The 21815-nt window shown below is 46.7% G+C and overlaps 1 protein-coding gene and 1 long non-coding RNA gene across 2 annotated transcripts; both read left to right on the top strand.

Annotated features, from left to right (window-relative positions):
• The first annotated feature begins 603 nt into the window (after positions 1-603).
• LOC142922983 (uncharacterized) lies at positions 604-4994 on the top strand. Its single transcript, XR_012940453.1, has 3 exons — positions 604-683; positions 3195-3287; positions 4164-4994. It is a non-coding gene; the product is annotated as an uncharacterized LOC142922983 (long non-coding RNA).
• Positions 4995-15548: 10554 nt separating this feature from the next.
• Positions 15549-20886, top strand: LOC142922992 (NACHT, LRR and PYD domains-containing protein 3-like). The gene is made up of 3 exons (XM_076063924.1): positions 15549-16089; positions 18306-19042; positions 19578-20886. Exons 2-3 carry the CDS (start codon positions 18410-18412, stop codon positions 20109-20111), a joined length of 1167 nt encoding a protein of 388 aa, XP_075920039.1. The 5' UTR covers positions 15549-16089; positions 18306-18409; the 3' UTR covers positions 20112-20886.
• Positions 20887-21815: the final 929 nt, after the last annotated feature.

Genomic DNA, 21815 nt, shown 5'->3' with positions numbered 1-21815 from the left:
AGCTCCAGACGGAGCATCTTGTTCTTCTGACAGAGCTCCACATTCTGCAGGCTCATCCTCTCCGTAGACAGCGTCGTGACCTCATGGTCAAAGTCTGAAATGGATAGCGTAAAAAGAAGATAAATGAAGATCCCCATCCCAAGCATGGCCAAGACCAGAACGTCAACGATCAGCAGCACCATGCTCAGCTCGTGTTGACGGCACGCGGGACGGAAGGAAGTGTGAGACGCGTCACGAAGGGGCGTGTTATTTATACAAACGTCATTATCCGGATGTGACGTACGCTATGACGTAACAGCCATCCCTGCCCACTTATTGGCAATCATTGCCCACCACGTGACTCTACGGCCCCGCCCCTAACCGCGCAGCTCCTCCCCCATACTCTTCTTCCGCCTTCCCCACGTGACGCGAATCGAGCCAATCACGCGAGAGGCGGCGCGCGGTAGGCCCCGCGACCGCTTCCCGCCATTCTTACAATGGGCGGTGGCGCGCAGGGGGGGGGCGGTGGGGGCGGGGCTGAGTTCACTCCAGGAGGAGGAGGAGGGACGAGGGGGAGGGGCCAGGAGGGACGAGGGGGAGGGGCCAGGAGCGGGAGGGGGGGAGCCGTGGCGCCGCTCTTGGGCCGCGAGGCCTCCCCCTGGCCCCGCGGCGCCACGCGGAGACCGCGACAGCAGCAGCAGCAGGTGGTGGTGGTGGTGGTGTTTGTGGTTGTAGGCACGGGAGAGGTGGTGGTGGTGTTTGTGGTTGTAGGCACGGGAGAGGTGGTGTTTGTGTTTGTAGGCACGGGAGAGGTGGTGGTGGTGTTTGTGGTTGTAGGCACGGGAGAGGTGGTGGTGGTGTTTGTGGTTGTAGGCACGGGAGAGGTGGTGGTGGTGTTTGTGGTTGTAGGCACGGGAGAGGTGGTGGTGGTGTTTGTGGTTGTAGGCACGGGAGAGGTGGTGGTGGTGTTTGTGGTTGTAGGCACGGGAGAGGTGGTGGTGGTGTTTGTGGTTGTAGGCACGGGAGAGGTGGTGTTTGTGGTTGTAGGCACGGGAGAGGTGGTCACGGACAGGCGGTGAGTGCCGGGTGATGGAGGGGGGGTGAGGGAGTGGATTGCAGGGTGAGTGAGTTAATGAGGAGAATTAATAGGTGAGGAGGGTGAGTGAGTTGAAGGGTGAGGTGAGTGAGTGGGTGAGTGGTGAGTTCACGACAGGGAGATTGGGGCTGAGTGAGTGAACGCAGCGCACGGTAAAGATCCCCTGAGAGCATTCGCAAGAGTTGGACATTGAGTGCCGCTGTCAGGGTCCACACGCAAATTACTCACTTGGCATGATATACAAATTAACCATTGTAAACGATAACTTTAAAAAAGTCCGCTATTTGTCAGAGCTAATGCGATGTGCGTTTTGCATATTTGTAGCACGTTATAACCATCGTCAACATCGTCATTTAGAGTAACCATTAGTCCATACGTGTCACTTGCTAATAGTCCCCGGGTCAATCACAACTTTGCCGTGCGTGCAGGCTTTGTCTCTGGCTGCTCGCTAGGGCTGCGATGCCTTTCCATGCCACAAGATGACGTTCATTGCTCCTTCCACACCGCGACAATATTTACTGCAGTGTTCTATAACGCGGCAGTTGCGTTGCTGAATAACACCGCGTTGTGTAAACTCCCTCGTTACAATGACTAATACAGGGTAAAGCACAGTCCGTGATAACAGTGTGAGATGCGTGTGTCGGCTGAACAAAGACTGAGGTGCGTGGGGAGCATCAGGAAGCATCCAGCAGCATCCCAATGCCTTGTGTGACGCTGTGCCCAGGCAGCCGTACAACCGCACATTCCTACTCGCGCGACGTGGTTCTGTTGACTCAATCGCGTTATATCCACTTAGCATCCGTGTCATAAAACGTGTTCCCTAATACATTCATCGTGCTATATCCAATTGGCGTTATGAAAACACGCGTTGAGGCAGAACGAACTCTATAAACTATTTTTATTTTACCAGGTGAGACCCACTGAGCTATGTGGCTGTTTTCCAGAAGCGACCTGTCCACAAATGATAGATCAGCTAAATGGCTAATCACGTTAGAAATGTGTAGCACCAGCCACAAATACTCTAGACATGGATCCCCTTTGACAGGGTCAGTGTCTACTTAGATTCACTCACTCCGCCTATTGTCATGCGGCGTGTGCAGCTGCGTCGTGACACTTGGTAGAGTGCTGCCTTTGAGGCAGAGAGCTTTACAACCGTGTGCAGTGGTTAATTTGCTTAACAGCTTTACACCGAACTCCTTGCTTGTGGTAAAACATGTTTGCGACTTTGCTGATCGAGAACTATGCAGATTTAGATTTATAGTAACATGTACTTGGTGTGAGATGAACTTCCAAATAATTTCCTTTGCTCAACATCTTGCAATTAATGTCTTTTTAAATGGTCAGCTTAAGTGATTCCGTGATGTTTATGTAACTTTACCATTAAGATAACCTATGGAGCACAATTATTTCAGTATTATTTTTCATAAGTAAACTTTAAACTGAACCCATATGTGATATTATATTGATTGATTATTTTATTTTTTAATGTAGTCTACATGCTCTTCTGGGGATATTACCCCACATTTACCATTCATTGATGTTCCCTTTGACATTGGTAATTGGCATTGTCACACCATAGTAATTCATGGGCAATTATGTAATTCGCTCTGTCTATCTCTCTCTGCATCTGTCTGGGTGGTTGTCTCTCTCTGCCGGTGTGTTTTTCTTTGTATGCGTCTTTCGTGTGTCTCTTTGTGTATGCCTCTCTCTGTGTGTGGATGTCTCTCGGTGTCTGTGTCTCTCTTTCCTTTTCCACGATGTGGTGTTGTATTTACATGCAAATTCTACCTCTAGCCCCGCCCACTTACTCTTGGGCTGAGCTTATCTCAAGCCAATATAACTTCGTGTTTCAGCAGCTTTCTCGCTATATTTTTTTACCTGATGATGGTTGCTTGTGTTGCGATCGAAACGTCGTGATCTATTATTTTTTCTACCTACGTGACTTTACCGAAAGAACCAAAGAGTATTGTGATTGTAATTTTGATTGTGATTGTTGTGGTGGAGGTGGTGATATTGATGGTGGTGTTAACGATAGCGGTGATTTTGGTGGTTGTAATGGTGGTATTGATGGTGGTAATGGTGGTTGACTATTACCCCTCTCGTGTCCTTCCACCACCAGGTTTAAGAATCTGCTGGTGTCTGTGCTGGAGGTGGACGTCGGATATCTGTGCAGTCTGGAGTGGTGGACAATAGACTTCTGCAGCTCAACCAGGTGGACGCACTGGGCAGGGAGCAAGATGGTGGTGGCCTTAGAGACCCACTTACTCCCACAGAGAGCCATAGACTCACTCACAGAGTGCACTCACACAGAGAGCCAAAGTCTCACTGACACAGAGCCATAGGCTCACTCACATGGAGACACATAGACTCACTCACACAGAGAACCATTGATTAACTCATTGTTTTTTTCGGTAAAGTCACATATGTAGAAATACCATAAAATTATATTAAAATAAATCAAGCACGACGTTTCGACCGCAACACAAGCGATCTTCATCAGGTGTAAAAACAAATAGCACATAAGGTGACATCAACGCAACACATAGAGAGTGTTAAACTGCACGGAGGTAAATACAACAAGAAGATGAGAGACGAGAATTCAAAAAACCTAAGAAAATTTTACGTGATGCAATACCAGTCGGCCAACGACACAGTTAGACACTTGCCTGGCAGACCACGAATTTCAGAAGAGTGTTAAATTTCGTGTTCATCCTCTGGGTTGAACATACCAGCATAGACAGAGTGAACAAATACGAGGTATAAGATAGCAGAAATACATATACAGGGACACAAGAGGTAAGAAGAGGAAAGATGGACAGAGAAGCAAGAAAAAAGGGGCCGGATGGATGAACAGACAGAGGCTTAAAATAAGTAGCAGAGGTAGGGGGAGGGGCCGAAGAAAGCAAGGGGCACCCCACCCCACCCACCCCACCCCACCCACCCCACCCACCCCACCCCACCCACCCCACCCCACCCACCCCACCCCACCCCTCCCACCCCTCCCACCGATCCTCCCCCCAACCCTCCCCTCAACGCTCCTTTCACTCCTCCCATCACCCCTCCACCCCTCTCCTTTCTGCTGCGTAAGGGCCAGAGGCTGAGAGCACAGCAGAGGAGGCTACACGGGGAACTGGGCCGCGTCAGGGGCGAGAGACGCGGGGCGACTCGACACTTCACAGCGGCCTTCATAGATGTGTACTGCTTCATTCATAGGAGCTCAATAACAGCACTTGCCCCACCAGTCTGTGGAGCTCCATGGGGGATGTTTGTGTCGGAGCTCGTGCTGTAGGCATAGACGACGCGCGACCGTGGATCCTCTATAGGGAGCGCTCGTCTGCTGTGGGTCGCATGGAGCTGCACGAGCGGACACCGCCGCAGCGATTCCCATACCGAGTCACGAGATAGGCGCTGGGAAACAATTGCGCTGAAGTGTGTTGCTGGGTGGATGAAGCGAGCACCACCATGGTGTGCTTGCCTTGTATGGTCAGTCGTGTGACTGATTATTATAATATATTAATTCACACCTGTGCACCGTGTCATGGCAGTTTCTCTGTTTTCCTTCATTGCATTTTTATTTCAGAAATATTTCACCTGCAAAATAGATTGAGTTTGAATATCTCATGCGAAAGGGTGCCCAGGGCATGTGGGGTCGTCCAATTGCACAGTGTTTAGCGCACATCACTACACACCCATGGACTAAATCCAGAGGCGAGTGACAAATGAATCAGTTCTGCCCCCCTCGCTTCACCAACCCGCACTAGTCGGCGTGGTGAAATATGGTAAAAAATCAACACGACCGACAGGGCATAGGGTGTCCATTATCCAGAAGGGCTTTACTTTATTATCACATCCACATCTAATTGTGGATTTGGTTATTTTTCTTTAGTTATCTTTGTTGTATAAATACAACTTGACAAGATGTGTACTGCTTCATTCTGGTACATTTACTGTTTTTCAGTGCATTTCAGCACTGGGTGTGTTTGTTGGATTTATTGTTTGTCGATTTTTCATTGAACTGACAAATGGTGTAACCTGGTCCCTTGGGTACCCAGGCCTTCCTATAGTATAACTCCAGGAATCGGCAGATTTTTATTTTATTGTACCAAGTAAGGACCACTGAGCTATATAGCTATTTTTCAAAAGCAACCTGGCCACAAATCATAGCTCAATGAAGTGGCTTATCACGTGGAAATTTGTAGCAGCCAAATACTGTAAACGCATATTTCTAAATGTGGAGGGAAAAAAACTCGAGGATCCAGAGAAAAACCCACGCCACCACGGGGAGAATATGCAAACTCCAAATATCCAGGCGTTGGGGTTGGAATCGAACCCACGACCTCCTGCATTCCAGGTGAAGGGGATAACTTGTTGCCACCACTGAGCCCCTTGTTAATCTGATGTGGTATACTGGTACAGCACCTGGTGGCCTCGGTCACTTTACTGACCTTTGCACCATTGTGTAGTCGGTTCAATTGAGTCGCAGACATACTCTTTGGAGGCAACAAATTTATTTATACCAACACGAAGGGGTAACTTCCCTTTTACCAGATAACAACCTATGGTGGTGAACCACCAGGCTATCTGCACTAACACTCTGGGATAGCTACAACGAGCAGGACTCCAGCTTGAGTCCTGCCCATGTGTTGGTGACTCTTCACGGACGTTGAATGTAGATCTTTCAGAAGACAACAGCAAAGCTGAACCCCGGTCCCTCTGGGGACCCGGTTTATATGCTTACCAGTCGTGGCCGGCTCCGCCCTTGGCCACAACTACCTTCTCGATTCCTATTGCAAGATCTCGCCCTGACACGTGACTACCCACTAACCCCAACTTGTGGCCCCTGTGTAGAATTTACCCGTCATGTACCTTCCAGGGTCAAACAAAGTGCAATGGCCCACATTAACCTCATTCATGGCTGACACTTTCACACCCCTCCTATAGAGAACAGCACTGCACGCCACACGTGGTGCCACTCAGCGCCATGACTCAGCGCTCATCAAGCCCCACTAAGGCTGGTACTACACCCACATATATGGGGTGTCGGTGATGTAATTACATCGCACGCCGTGCCTCTCAGGCCGGCACTACACAGTGGCATTCCCGATGTCACTACATTACCCCCCTCCCCCCCCCATTCGTAGCATTCAGCCGTCCTGGCTGTCAACTCCCCCTTAAAACTAACCAAGTGAATAAGTTCTAGATTTGAAGCTTTCGTGACTGCAAGGATCCATACTCTTTGGTTCTATTCGGTAAAGTCACGTAGGTAAAAAATAAAAACAAAATTCATGACGTTTCGGCCACAACACAAGTGGCCTTCATCAGGTGAAGGGGACCGTACTGTCATGAGGACAGCGTTGGAGTGAAGACAGTCCAGCCCAGGTCGCGTCCTTTTAAGCTGTGTGGGAGGAAACAAAATACTTTGACAAAGGAATTAGCATAAAATGACCGTAACGCACAAGAGGACCGGCACGGGGGGGGAGGGGGTGTTAAGTGGAACGTAGAGGACCGGCACGGGGCGGGAGTTTACAAATGTAGGTGTGAAGTGAAATAAGCTTCTATGAAAGTTTGGTATATCACTATTTGGATAAATACCATTGAAAATTAGTTTAATGTTTGGTATGATTTAGAACATCTTTCCAATGGTTGCTTAAGTGAATAAGGTGATAAAAAGCGAGTAAAAGTGACTAAACGCTATGTGTGCCTCAATAATTAACAATAACAAATAGCATATAAATACCCAAGCCCACCTATACAATATATACACTAGCTACAAATGTACAGAACAACACGAGAAAGTATAAAACGCGAATGCACGGAATCCCCTCCATCACCAACAACTCCCATCCTCACTGTGTAACAATACCCATAAGCACAACAAAGGCTAGGTTCAGCCAATAACCGATATGGCCTACTGAGTGTGACAAGCAACTGATGGTGTGGGAGTGTGTGTGCATGGGTGTCACAAAATCCGAAGAGTTTTTGAGCGAGTCCTCGTGGCTGGGTCTCCAGTGGAGGTGGGCTCACTCTCTCTGGAGGTCCCAGGGGGAATATGCAACTGTCCAGTCGAAGAGCAGTAGGCCGGGTCGACGGGTTTTCCTCTCCCGAATCAAGTGAAGACAGCGCAGGCGGCGGCTTGGGGGACATCAGGCGCGCGGCACCTGAGGGAGGAAGCACACGACTGCGCTGAGGACCAACCTCAACGTGCACACATGCCAGCTCGCCGGACACATCTGTCCCTCGGCGCCCACAGTGTGGAGATGGAACAAACTCACAGGGAGCAATAAAGGGCTTAGGGCAAGAGGAGTGTACAAACCAACTCCGCCGCCCCAAGCGGATCTGGACACACTGCAGTCGAATGACCCGAATCACATCAACCAGCCCTCTCCAGGGTTTGAGCAAATTGGGCGATGTACCCAACGGTACCTGTGGACAGTGCAACCAAGCTCTGTCCCCAGAGCTTGGTTGCACTGAAGTACGGAAGCCCCTCAGCCATTCATTGGCCAATCGGCACAAATCAGAATTTACCCTGGAAGTCTCCCGCACTTCGCAGCACACGGAGTCAGAGATTTAAGATTTTGCCTTGTTGGGTGCGGCTTGTAACTGAACATGAATCAGGGGGTCGTGTTCTCGCTGACCTGATGACTCAACATGGAGGTCAGAGTCCTGTGCAGCCACCTCAACCATACCATCCGTCTGCGGATTGTGCGGTGACATGCGTACTTTCTTGGTTCACAACTAACGCACACCTCTTGCAATAATTTTGAAGAAAATGTTTTGCCCTGATTGTTCAGAAGACGTTCGGGAGCACTCTTGTCCATAATGTAGTGGGTAATAAACTGGAGGAATCTTACTCTGAGGCAACACATTTATTATAACATTAACAGGTTATTACACAATGGGGTAATGGCCCCTTTCACCCGATACTCTATGGAGGTAGTCCCTCCAGACTAGCTTGCCTCTCACTGGCTATCACGGCATCTATACTGCTGGGGCTTGAGTCTTCCCTTGAGTCTTCACGGGTTATCAGCTGGAGCTTTCACTGGTATAAGCTCGAGCCGACCCTAGCCAGGGGTTCTGCTCTGCCCATTGGGCTCTTCTCTTCAGGGCTCCAGGATGCTCTTCAGTCTTCGGCCGGACAACAACTGCTGGGACCGCTCAGGGACCTGACATATATAGGCTCCTGGCTCACTCCGCCCCTGGCCACGCCTTCCTTCTAGGACCGTCTCCGAGGGTCTGGAGAATGACATCATCTCCCCAGCCCCCTTCCCGGGATCTGGGGTCCCGACCGTTGGTCACGATGCTCCCCCAGGGATTGCCTTGGCCAACGGCCCGTCATCATTAATCCAGCAGGTTCAGCCTCCCCTCTGCTCCCTACTGACACAAGCTAGTACTGACGGCTATGATTAGTGGCGATCATGTTCAACCATGCCACTACAATTACGTAGCCATTGAGGAATGCCTCAGTGATCTTTGCCGCCAACTGTTTGGGAAGCGGCCAGGCCACAGGCCATCATGAGAAATACTCGACTCCCACCAGAAAATATTTATTCCCACAAGCGGCTTCTACCGCGTGCACTGCACACACCCCTTCAACAAATTGGCAGCATCCTCAGCCATGCCAGGCCAGAAGAAATCCGACTTACGTGTGGCCAATGCTAGTTTATGCACACCCAAGTGCAACAGACGCTCGTGCACCACCCAAATGACCTTACTCCGCAGGGCGGTGGGCACAATAATGTTGGAACATCGCATCTCTCCGCCCCAATGCATGAGCAATCCGCCTCTGAGAATGAAAGAGGCGACACCCCATCGATCCTCGCCCCCATCAGTCTCTTTGACACGGCATCGCAATTTAAGCAGGGAAGCGTCCTCAACCTGGAGGCACCCCCATTCGTCGTGGTCCAATCCAATGACAGCATCACGCGCCACTGGATCCCCAGCCCCCTCAGATGTTACAACCTCGGCCGATGCCGTAAGGGTAGGGGGCGAGTTTTCGTTGCGCGGCTTACAGCGACCGGAGCCCGAAAAACTTGCGCAACTCTCGTTCGTGGGTAATCGCGACAGGGCGTCCGCGTTCGTGTGATGGGAGCCTTTGCGATAGGTAACCTGAAAAGAGTAGTCCTGGAGGACCTCCAACCAGCATGAAAGTTCGCCAGATGGCTGGTCAACCTGCAGCGCGTACTGCAGCGCCACGTGGTCCGAGCGCATCTCAAAGTCTCTCCCATACAAATATGGAAGATACTGTTGCAAGAAAAACACGATAGCTAACAGTTATCAGCGTGTGACACAGTACCGCTGTTCAGCCGGAGACAGCACTCTGCTTCCTTATGCGATAACACTCTCGACGCCATTGACAACTTGAAACAGAACAGCTCCAATGCCAGTGTTACTAGCATCTGTATCAAGGACAAACGGCAAGGAAAAGTCGGGGTAGTGGCAGGGAGGGGCGTTCACCAAGCCATCTTGGAGTGCAACAAATGCGGCCTCCTCATGGGTGGTGCCGATGTCACAAGTCGAGGAGACTGAAGTGCTGTGACAAAAGGGCCATTGCCTGAATCGTCTCTTACTATAAACATTTCATTTCAAAGCGGTGTTATCGAAGAAGTTTTTTTGGAAGATAAATAACATCGCTATGGGGGGAGGGGGACATAGCGGGATTGAGGGGGAGCGATTAGGGGGGTTATAGAGGTGGGTGTTGAGTAAAATAGTATCAGTGTCTTGTGCTCGAGCCTAGGGGCTATGCCAAGGGGCTAGGACATTCGAATGAACGTCTCATCTTGCCACATGCTTTTTTTACTATCTCCATCAGTAACAAAATCAATCTACAAAGCAACGCTGCTTCTAAAATCGGTATAGTACTCTGAAGCATGTAAAAATGGTAATGTACTGTCAATAGTATTTTAACAGGAGCATTGTCTCTTTAAAGGTCACGGTTTTTGTTGTTGACATGAACTCTATTGGCTTCCACCTCCCTGTTCACAGAGATCGTCAATAGAGGCTGAAGTCTGTTACTCGCGCACAGTCAGTCGAGGGAGTGATAGCCCCCACTGTGCCCTTCAGCCCGTGGCGTTGCCTATGGGACTCATTGTCCCGTAACATCCCGAGTTCACAATGTCGATTAAAGCGACACCTTTGTTTAATAACGATCCATGAAATGAGTGGGACTTTATATAGTGTGACAGTCTTGTCTTTGGGAATACTGTACTCATGTTTGTTTCTGTTGCCTGGTTTTTAATTGGTAAAGCTGTGATCGTGTTTGATCCCTCCACTGGTATCCGATTAATTTCTGCATCAAGCACAATATCCCCTTTGCTGTCTTCAAGTTCCACCATGGACACGCTCCTGTTTGCCTCTCCCATCATCTCATTCCCCTCCCAATGTTCTCCTATATCGTCCCTACCATCTCGCTTTACTCCCCTTCACTCATTCTCCGCCCAGCAACCAAGGCTTCCAGTTGGAACTTCTAATCAACCTTTACTCATTCGGAGGTCACTCATTCCCTTTTCTTTTGATGCAATTATTTGGGCCTGTCACTTACCATCCACAGATTTCTCCTGTGATCATCACTGTATGTTCTCTCTTTAGAAATGTAGGCTGAATGTACACCACCTTGTTCCCAATGATGATTGTATCTCACTGATGTGCACATCACCTTGACAGAGGCTCTTTTTAAAGGCACTCTAATTGATTATTTCTCATTTCACAGCCTCCACTACACTACTCAGCAGATTATGCCCCACTTTGTTCGTCAAGACTTACTTGAGGCAAATATAAGCATGGTCCAACAACCTCTATGACTGACACGGCACGAGTAAGACTGCCTGCAGTCCAACCAAAAAGGCTGCATCATTGAAAGCTGGTTTCAAGCCTGCCCTCCACGTGTGTTAAAAGATCTTACTCACCCATGTGATGATAGTTGAGCCTCTGGGTGTCAGCATTTCTGCTCTGATATTGCAAGTGTTGGATACTAGTGATTTCTTTCATTTTTCTTAGGGTACCTCTCACTTTATACTCAAATGGCTCAATGCAGAAGGTGTAGGGTCTTTGGTTGCTGTGGCTTGCATGAGCTCTTCAAAGGGATATGACGAAGAGCGATTCTGCATTTGGGAGCATAATTACTTCTAGCATGCTAGTTTCTGCCTTCAACTGCTGAGGAGCTTGCCACTGGCATTTGTAATTGCGCAGGAAATATTGAAGTAGGCTCCCCTGAGCTGACTGAAGTTTGCAAAGTCATCCTTTATTTGACTGAGAGTTATTATTCAACTGCTGCAGCTTTTCCATCAGGCCCCCTCTGTTCATGCCAGATCTGAGTTTTGCATTGCCTTCTTAGGCCCTTGTAGCAGTTTTTACGTTCTTTTTTCAATTAAACACCACGTTTAATCACTAATCCATTCATTTCCAATATTGCAACAGGTTGTTGGGCAGGTCTTGGCGGCGTTGTTTACATAATCTTGAAATTGTCCCAAACTGTTGGTTCCTCATTAGACAGGAGTGTGCATTACCACTGCCCACCTCCACATTACAACCATCCCCACCATAAGAATTATATCCAGTATGAGCTGGAGAAACTTTTGTTGAACTTCGAGAGTACTACTAAGAAATGGGGTTTACGTTCATCCCCACATAAAACAAAGCACCTGCCTGGGTATTCTGTGTCATCGTATTCTCCCATTCCTCCACTCCCCATGACCAGTGGGGCAGTTTTTGACAGAGCAGAACAATTTTCCATACCTGGAAAGGGTGCATGTGACTAGCTCCAGTTTGGCAGCAGAGGTCATGCTCCGAATCGGTTGAACATAATTATCTCAGCTGCGTAACACACTGTGAATGCTGCATTGCCTGTCGCTCCATGTAAAGCTCTGGGTCTTCTCAGCCAGATATTCCCTCCCTTCTCTACATTTGAGAAATTTGGATCCCTTTTAAAGGAACATCCACACTGGTTTTGCATATCCAAGTTGTCTACGATCCACCGTGGGCTTAACAAACTAGATTATGTGAGCAGCTTAGATCCTTGAATGATCTGGACAAATGCCCATCAGTGAGATACTAAGGCAGGTGAGGCAGCATTGGCTGAGTCATGTAGCCCAAATGCCCAGTCACTGTGTACCCAAACAGCTTCTGTTTGTCCAGATATAAGGGGCTTATCGCTATAGGCAAGAGTTTGACTGCTGTGTAACAGAAGGATGGTGGAGCTGTTTGGGCTTGCCAACAGCTCGACCAGTGGTTTCAAGATCAGCGTCTCTGGAGGAGTTTTGTGAAGGATGTCCGCCTCCAGCAATAACGGAGGGCGGAGGAGTGATGCTCACAACAACGAGCGGAGTGCAGAATGAGTAAAATGCAGCAAGGTGGAACAGTAGGGAGCACAGGTGGTAGATCTGCCAGTCATCCCTGTCACTCAACCCATGACACCTTTATCTATCCTGTAACCTCCTGCCCATGAGCCTTCGACAGTCCACATGACCTCAATGTGCACTTAGCCTGGCACAAACACTTTGTTGACGTCACCAATTTTGAGTGGCGAATGGCTTTTATTGTTATTGTGTTTATGTACCCACCCCTTCATGTGCCGTACTGGCCTTCTTAGGTGCTCGCTAGCAGAACTAATCCCAATAATGTAAAAAACGATATGGGAGATTTTTCCCATTTGTATCTTGTATGTTTGTGTACATCGCCTATGTGTGTTTGTGGCGAGCCATGCTGCACAACAAACTCAGCCACAGTTATCAATAGCACGTGATATCTACACTGGTTTTGGGTCCTCTAGGTTGTGTCTGCATTAAATGAGTGCCTGGTACAATGGGTAATCAGTATAACCTATGAGACAAACGTGGCCAGGTGTGGTGCTGGCCATTTCTACCCCACTTTGCGTGCGGGTCTTCAAAGGGGCTCACTAACAGCACTTGACCTACCAGTCTGTGGAGCTACATGGGGGATGTTTGTGTTGAAGCTCGTGCTGTCGGCGTAGAAGACGCTCGACAGTTTATCCTCTGTAGGGAGCACGCGTCTGCTGTGTGTAGCGTGGAGCTGTACGATAGTGAAACCAATAGAGTTGTTGCGCCTTGGGCGTAAACATCAATGTATGTCCATTTGCCAGGTGTTATTTTTTTCATTTCCTGTGGAGATGTGTGCTTTATGAGAGAAAAAGCGACTAAGCCCACGCCCTCACCCCCTTCTCCCTATTACATTATCTCCTCGTACTCTTTGACTACTCATAAAATAATACGTATATAGTGACACCCCAGGGATAAATTCATATTGCTTGTTATAGCACATTCTTGTAAAAAGAACGCTGGTTAAGTCAGACCGGCCTGTATATGTACAGTATAGATATTTAGTTTGCAGCAATGCAATACACACAGCTCAATACACAAAGAGTTAAATGTATAAATATCTCATACTAAAGAATGGATTACTTGGGTTTACAAACATGATGTACAAAACTCGTTATAGTCTCATGCTCTGCATGCTGTTGTAAATGCACGTGGTGCATACTCACTGACCAGATGCTTCGTTATTATTGATACTAATAAAAAATGTTAAATTAAGACTTTTTTTCATTAATTTCTCACGTTAAACAAATATAGGGAGGCGTTCATTCAGCGGTAGAGAGACAATGGCTGCTGATGATGATGTAACGTGCCGCTCATTTTGAAGGATTCCTAAGAGACAATGTAGGTGGAGATTCAAAGACGTAGGAAGGTGGCTGCACAGACGCATGGACCACTGCTGTCCTGTATAAGTGATTTATTTAACATAATGAACATTACAGTAACATTGACGCTGCCTCATGTGTGTACTTTAAGTTTTGGCTTTCCCACACAAACACTACCTCCACAAAAGGTCATGTTTACTCATTTCCGTGAAGCGTATTCAAGTTTTCAAGTTTCATTTATTAGGTATAGCCCTGTGAGCCATGCGGCTCTTAAGTCGGGTGCAACCGCAACAAACAAAATATGAATCTACATTGCAGAAAACTATTACACCACAACCAGACCAAAATAAAGCTAAAAAAACAATGTAACAACAGTAATCATAAGAACTGTGATTTTAAATTTAACAACGATATACATAACACGTACGACAAAACCTGCAGCCATAGCTGGCAGCACGACACTCCCAGTGTATGATGTGTGAGTGAGTCAGCAGCAGCGTGAGTGAGTGTATGATGTGCGAGTCAGCATATGATGATTGAGTCAGTATTAGGTTGAGTGAGTGTATGATGTGCGAGTCAGCGTATGATGAGTGAGTTAGTATTAGGTTGAGTGAGTGTATGACGTGTTAGTCAGCGCATGATGAGTGAGTCAGTGTATGATGTGTGAGTGAGTCAGCGGCAGAGTGAGTGTATGATGTGCGAGTGAGCCAGCACACGATGAGTGAACCTGTGTATGATGAGTGAATGGGTCAGTGGTTGTGCGAGTGTATGATGTGTGAGTGAGTCAGCGCATGATGAGCGAGTCAGCGCCTGATGAGCGAGTCAGCGCATGATGAGCGAGTCAGTGCATGATGTGTGAGTGAGTCAGTGCATAATGTATGAGAAAGTCAGTGTCGGCTCCCTCTGCTCGCGCCATCGCCCCCCCCCGCCCCCCGGCTCCATCGCCCCCCCCCCTCGGCTCCGTCGCCCCCCCCCCCGGCTCCGTCGCCCCCCCAGCTCCGTCGGCCCCCCCTGGCTCCGTCCGGCCCCCCGCCCCCCCGGCTCCGTCGCCCCCTCCTCCTTGCTCCGTCGGCCCCCCCCTGGCTCCGTCGCCCCCCCCCCTCCCAGCTCCGTCGAACCCCCCCTGGCTCCATCGCCCCCCCCTGGCTCCATCGCCCCCCCCTGGCTCCATTGCCCCCCCCCGGCTCCGTCGCCCACGCCCCCCCCCCTGGCTCCGTCGCCCCCCCCGGCTTCGTTGCCCCCCCCAGCTCTGTCGCCCCCCCCCCGGCTCCGTCGCCCCCCGCCCCCGGCTCCGTCGCCCCCCCCCCCGGCCCCGTCGGCTCCCTCCGTCAGCTCCCCCGGCCCCCTCACAAACGGCCCCGCCAGCCGTTGCTGGGAACGCGGTATGTGACGTCATACCACTTCTAGACAACCTCAGAGCACCCTCTACCCATACATTGAGAGCATGGGAGTGCCCACTACATAGGGACTACCCAAGATCAAACCTGGCTCCCACCCTCTAATCGTCACTCAACTAGAGGTGACGCTATCTCCATCATTGCACATTACAGCGCAATTCGCCGTCTGCGTGGCATCACGATGGTCGAGGCAGTGAGCACGTGGTGTCACACAGCTGCTTAATCTGCTAAACCTGTGTGGTGTTTTGAATTAGGTTTACATTTTACTTTTTTTATCGTAGTGTTGTGTTCATGTGAATGTTCAAATGCTTGTACTGAAGAGTGTTTTGAGATGCCTAAAGTGTTTCGATGCAATTTTACATATTTCTATATATTCCAATAACAATTTTAAGCTTTTATTACAATTTAAATAACCCAATGTATTCACGATCAAATAGCTAGAGTCACAATTGTACCTAACCGAGACCTCTTAGAATTTAGTAGCAACATTTTATTTTTATAATTATTATTTCTTTTACCTGGCTAAAATTACATGACTATGCTTACAGGTGACACGTGGTTTGTTTTCATTTTCCTCAGGTGACTCGATGCATTGGTCGTGATGGCATCAAATGATCCTGCATATGAGATTATTAGAACCAACAAAGTGAAACTGCAGGAATACCTCCAGGCGAAGTCTTCAGAAGTGCTTGACCATTCCTGTCAAACAGAGATAGTCCTGTACGGCGAATACGCGTCCCTCAAAAACGAGAATGACCCCATTGTGCGAACACGGCACCTGGTTGACCTGGTGCTCGGCAAGGGAGAAGAAGTGTGCATGAGATTCATTGAAGCCGTGCTGGTGCCGCTGAGATCCGAGATCCCTCTCATGGATCAGTGGATATCACAGCATGAGCAGCAGCTCAACGTGATGGGTGTCGATCTGAGCTGAACTGCGGGTAAAGCCATCCCTGGAGCAGCTTCTCGTGAGTGATGCTAAACTTCACATATTCATTTGCATGTCTCTGGCAAATTTAAGTGAAATAATTGCTTTGAACTGATATGAATTGTCATTTAATATTAGCAAACTGCACCACCCTTGCATGACAACATTCCTCTCAGAAGGAGGACATTAATATTCCATTCCATAGCAGGGTATGTACAAGGAATCAGCAACTTGGAGGAAAGGATGGATGGATAATGGAAATGTGTGTCAGTATCAAAACATTACATCCACACTGGACCCCAACATTCCTGAATTTCTGTCCTATCCTACACCTCATTTTCCTTGCAAAAGACTTAAACATGGTGATTTTCTCTCACCTCTTCAGACACAGACATTTTATTTCAGCTGGAAAAATGTAATGAGCTATGAAGCTCTTTCAAGTGTCAAGCCCAAAATGTTTGGCCATGGCAGCAAACCCATCTGCTGCCATGGTCTCCATGACTTGGTACAATCTGGATTCCACCAAGGCCATGTCGTTGAAACTGCAGGGTGAATGACCACCTCTCTTAAATTATGGAAGCTGCTTCTACTCCATCCTCTTGAATCGGCATTGCTACGCAGGCATCTCTCACACACTTCCCCACTGCTTCTGCTTCACCCTCTAAAAGTGAGCCCTATTTTTTCCAAGCAATGACTGCCTTCCGTTCAGAAGCCCCCATTCTATGGTGTTCCACATGGCTCCGTCCTTGGCTATCTGCTCTTCTCAGTACAATGTCTCCTCCTTTGTGGACATTTTTTACTCCTAATTTTTTTATATTGACTAGCTATCACTGCTATTTCTAAGGACACCCAGCCTTTTATTGCCATTGACTCATGAAACGGAACCTACTCTATCCTCTTAACTCTTTAAAAATGTTGACACTCCTACTGATACTCCTGCTGTTATGGAGTGACTCATGCAGCCAGCTATGGCTGAAAAGTTTGGTAGTACATGCTATTTATATCGTTTATTGTAAAATTTCAATCAGTTCTTATGATCACTGTTCCATTGCTTTTATAGCTTTCTTTTGGTGATTTCGAAAACGTTTTGGTTTAGCCATATTTGTTTGTTGTAGTACAGAGTTAGACTGATAACTTTACTCTAAATTGTCTTATGGTTGTTATTGTTTGACTTGCATCCCACTGGGATTTTTGCACACAGCATTGATATACAGTGCTTTTTCTGGAAGACTTTGCTGTTTTTTCCTGGATTTTTCTGTTTGCGCGTAGTCACTTTAAGATGTTTCTTTTTCCTGTTTTTATTTGTTGCGGTTGCACCCGATTCAAGAGCCGAATGGCTCACAGGGCTATACAAAATAAATGAAACTGAAACTGGATTGGTTATAATTCACTCCAGATTAAACGTCAAATTTGTATCCCTCTCATTTAGAAAAAAAGTCGACGTGATTAAATGACTCTGAATATATGATTCCCGAGAGATAAAAATAACATCAGATACAGAGGTATCACGGTTCTTATGGTCAACATTGCCCAAGTGGTGCGCCTCTGGGTTCAGTGTTTACTTGGAAAGCAGATGGAAGTTGTTGAGCAAATTTGCTATTGGAAATCGACACTCCCCAATGTAGTGGATGCCACAGTGCTTGCTGATGATGCAGTAACCAGATTATTTGAAGTTTAAGTGAACCTACGATGCAACACGTGGGATGCTACGAATTCTGTAATTCATGTGGCTGTTGTGGAGGTGAAAGCACTTCATCTTCTCTGCTGCTAGGACCGTGCCTGGTGTACTGCACTCAACCACAGTGTAGCCCCCTTGCTAGGTGATGTAGGCCAGCTTGAAATGGAAAAGGAAACACAACCCCAATACCAGTGAAATATAAAAAGAAAAATTCAACATCCTAAACAACAAAAAATAATAATTGTAGGACAAGGCAGCAGTGCATTTTAGACACAAATTGATAGCATTAGGTTGGGATTATGCTGATGTACATCGTAATTTCAAATGTGGTGGTACTATCTTGTTTCACATGCAAAACAAACAAGACAAGTGGTGGTAAATTTTTGTTGAGATATGTAGAATACACATCGGGAAAATGTCCACACAATAATTTGTGATGTACATGATGGCAATACATTTTCCATGATGAAATATGCTTTTTTTTACGTAGTTTATTTTAAACATATTTGTCTGTTATAGGAATGTTTTTTTAGTGTAAATGAAACTAATTTGTTTTTTAAATGATTTGTTTAATTTAGATAACCCTGGTGATAATTACAGAGAATTCTTGCTGAAGCTGACATCATTAACACGAGACTACAACGCACGACCTGGAGAACCTGCAGTATTTTTGCTGGAGAGAATGGTGAAGCCAATTCTGGTTCCCTACTACCGCCATCAAGAAACCAAGCAGCACGAGTTACTAGCGAGAGGCAAACAGCACAAGGAGCTGATGAAGAGAGCACAGAGAGAAGGGATGACTTACAATAATATCTTTGATCTCATTGGAAAAGAAACACACCCCCGACTGGTTATTGTAGTTGGAACTCCAGGCAGCGGTAAAACCATGTTGAGCAAATTCATTGTGCACAGCCTGCTGTCAGGTGAGAGAGTGTTTGCACGACGCTTTGAGCACATCGTGCTCATAACGTTCAGGGAGATAAATGATGTTGGAGAGGTGTCACTCGCAGAGCTGTTTTCTGTGCTGCACTCATGTTTGGGAAAAAAAGCGGATGAGGTTTACGCAAACCAAGAGAGAACCCTTTTTGTTATGGATGGGTTGGATGAGTTTGGAAAGTGCCTTCACTATGCCAATGCTTGCACTGATCCACGTAAGACGGCAACAGTAGAAGGCATCATTGCTGCACTAGTGAATGGAAACCTCTTGCCCAAGGCCTCGGTCTTGATAACGACCAGACCTATTGCCATGGCGCAGCTGAGTGGAGTGAATGTTGATCGAGCTGTTGAAATTGCTGGGTTTTCCCATGAGGATAAAATATAATTTTTACGCAATTTTTACAAAGATAGGAATCTAGCAGAAAGAGTACTCAAGCTCCTGCAGGAAAATGAAACAGTGAATACATTGTCCCAGAACCCTTCATTCTGTCATATAGCAGCCATTACACTGAAGGAACATTTACAAAAGTCTGATCATTCTGAGATTATCCTCAAATCAATGACCGACCTCTTCACACAATACGTGTTTGGGCTCGTAGAACACCATGGACGTGGCAGCCACGGAGCCAAGGAAATTTTATTGTCTCTTGCAAATATGGCTCTGAAAGGGGTTCAGCAAAACATCCAGGTGTTCAGCCAAAAAGATCTAGAAGAGTGTGTTGTTAGTTCTTCTGAACTAGGAAGTACATTCATCAACAAAGTGTTCACATGTGAGGGCATTAAACAAGGGAGTTGTTTTGATTTAAAGCTTTCGTGACTGCAGTAATTCATATTCTTAGTTCTTTCGGTAAAGTCACGTTTTATTATTTTGTTGTTTCCCTTCAACGTGACTTTACCGAAAGAACTAAGAATAAGGGAGTTGTTATTCGTTTTCACACTTAACAATCCAGGAATTCTTTGCAGCAATAGCCATGCATTTGACACATTCAACACGGCCAGTGAGTGACATAATCAAAGCTATTGAGGACAGCAAAGATGGGAGGTTTGATGTGTTTCAGAGGTTTTTTTGTGGACTAGCATCAAGCACTCCATGGATGTTCTTTGAGGGTATCTTGGATCCTCCATCTGCAGATTCTCAAAAGGAAATAATCGAGTGGCTCAATCACAACATGGAAAATCAGAAGGTTGACAAACACAGGCTCATCAGTCTCCTGCACTGTGTGCACGAGCTGCACGACCGCAAGTCCATGAGTGATGCCACTCGGTCCATGACTGAGATAGACCTGTCATTCACAAGGCTGTCCCTGCCAGACTGCGCTGCCATCACCTCGATCCTGCTGCATCGAGAGGAACCTGTGGAGACACTCAACCTGTTTGACTGCGGCATTGGCACCGAGGAAATGAAGAGGCTTCAGCCTGGACTGCACAGATGTAAAGAGCTAGTGTGAGACTTGCACACCTCGCATTCACTACTTCACAAATTGTGTGTGCATATGTTCGTGTGTGTAATGTTTGTAGACCCCTTCATTTCATGTCCTCGCCTTCCATACTCGAGGTAACTTATTTCACGTATGTGTATAAATATATTTAGGCTCGCTGGTCTCGTCATGAAATTGCAATGAAAAAGCACCAGAGGAGGCAGCTATAACTGAGGGGGACGTGTCTAACACGCACCCCTCAGTGAGGCCACGCCCCCCTCCGTGAGGCCACGCCCTCTATGTGAATCTGGCTCTGACACTAGCCAGTGCCTCCCCAGCCATTGACCTCACCGCACATCACTGGTGCGTACATAGAGGTGTGTATCACACAACATGCACATATCCTAGCCACTTTACGTATGACTTCGATAGTCACCCTATATCTGTTTAACATGTATGTATTTTAACTTTCAATTGGTGTGTCTGCTGCAGACATCGTGCTGCTCGCAGCAGACATCGCGGCTATCGCGATTGTCACCTGAAGACGGGCGCTTGTGTTTCAACTGTAACGTGATTTATTTTGTTTAATTAATGATTGTTTCATATTCTTGGTTCTTTCGGTAAAGTCACGTAGAAGGGAAATAATAAAATAATAAAAATTTAACTTAAATTCGCACGACATTTCGTCGTGAGAATTTTCCCGAAATAACCAAGAATACGAATCCCTGCAGTCACGAAAGCTTTAAATCGAAATTTAATGATTGTGGAATGTTCATTTCTTGCATTAAAGTTGTTTTTGCTCTGATTTCTCTTTGCTTCATTGCTCTAATTTATTAGTTTTATTTTTTGGTGTCAGGTCACACTTGCAAATTAGGCTATCCAGGTAAAAAAACCAGGTTAAAAAATACACCTGATATTTCAAATTTCTATGTCAACATATATCTATATACCGAATAACAGCACTTCAACAGCCTCGGAATGCTTAACAATGTATCAATAAATTTCGATTTAAAGCTTTTGTGACTGCAGGGATTCATCTTCTTGGTTCTTTTGGTAAAGTCACGTAGAATGGAAAAAAATAATAAAAATAAAACATAATAAAATAAAATTCTCACGACGTTTCGGCCACAACACAAGTAGCCTACTTCAGGTGAAGAAACATAACTGTCAGGACGACAGCGCTTCAATGAACACTGCTAAGCTTGGCGGCGTCTTTTAAGCTGGGTGGGAGGAGCAGAGCACCTTGACAAAGGAGTTTACATATCAACAGAAGAATTTATCATTGATCTAGCTGTGTTAATGTGTTGGATTAGCAGAGTGTTAAAGTCAGAAATTAGCATGTAACTGGGAGATTAGCATGTAACTGGTCACGGAAGTAGCTATGTTAAAGTCAGAGTTTACATATCAACAGAGGCATTTAGTATATTGACGCTAAAGAACTGCAACTACCCAACTGTCATACAATAAGCCGATGTGAAAGAACTAAGAATAAACTACATCAATATAATACATGTACTCAATATATTCTTCAATAAGTTGAGCTATTAACGTAAAGTAACTGGGTATGCACTACACTGTATAATGAATACCAAATAGTAAACTGATAAAAAACTAAAATATAAACTACATCAATATTCTAGATTTGAAGCTTTCGTGACTGCAAGGATCCATACTCTGGTTCTATTCGGTAAAGTCACGTAGGTAAAAATAAAATAACAAAAATCACGACGTTTC

This window comes from Petromyzon marinus, unplaced genomic scaffold (assembly GCF_048934315.1).
Source record: "Petromyzon marinus isolate PM22_M1 ecotype Great Lakes invasive population unplaced genomic scaffold, UKy_Petmar_22M1.pri1.0 PM_Scaffold_24, whole genome shotgun sequence".
NCBI lineage: Eukaryota > Metazoa > Chordata > Hyperoartia > Petromyzontiformes > Petromyzontidae > Petromyzon > Petromyzon marinus.
The sequence above is the reverse complement of the archived record's forward strand: the minus strand, read 5'-3'. Positions and strand labels throughout refer to the sequence as shown.

Coding starts and splice junctions, on each gene's coding strand:
- LOC142922992 (XM_076063924.1), top strand. CDS start 18,410: ATGGTGAAGCCAATTCTGGTTCCCTACTACCGCCATCAAGAAACCAAG. Junction 19,043..19,577: donor GGTTTTCCCATGAGGATAAA/ATATAATTTTTA, acceptor AACTAAGAATAA/GGGAGTTGTTATTCGTTTTC.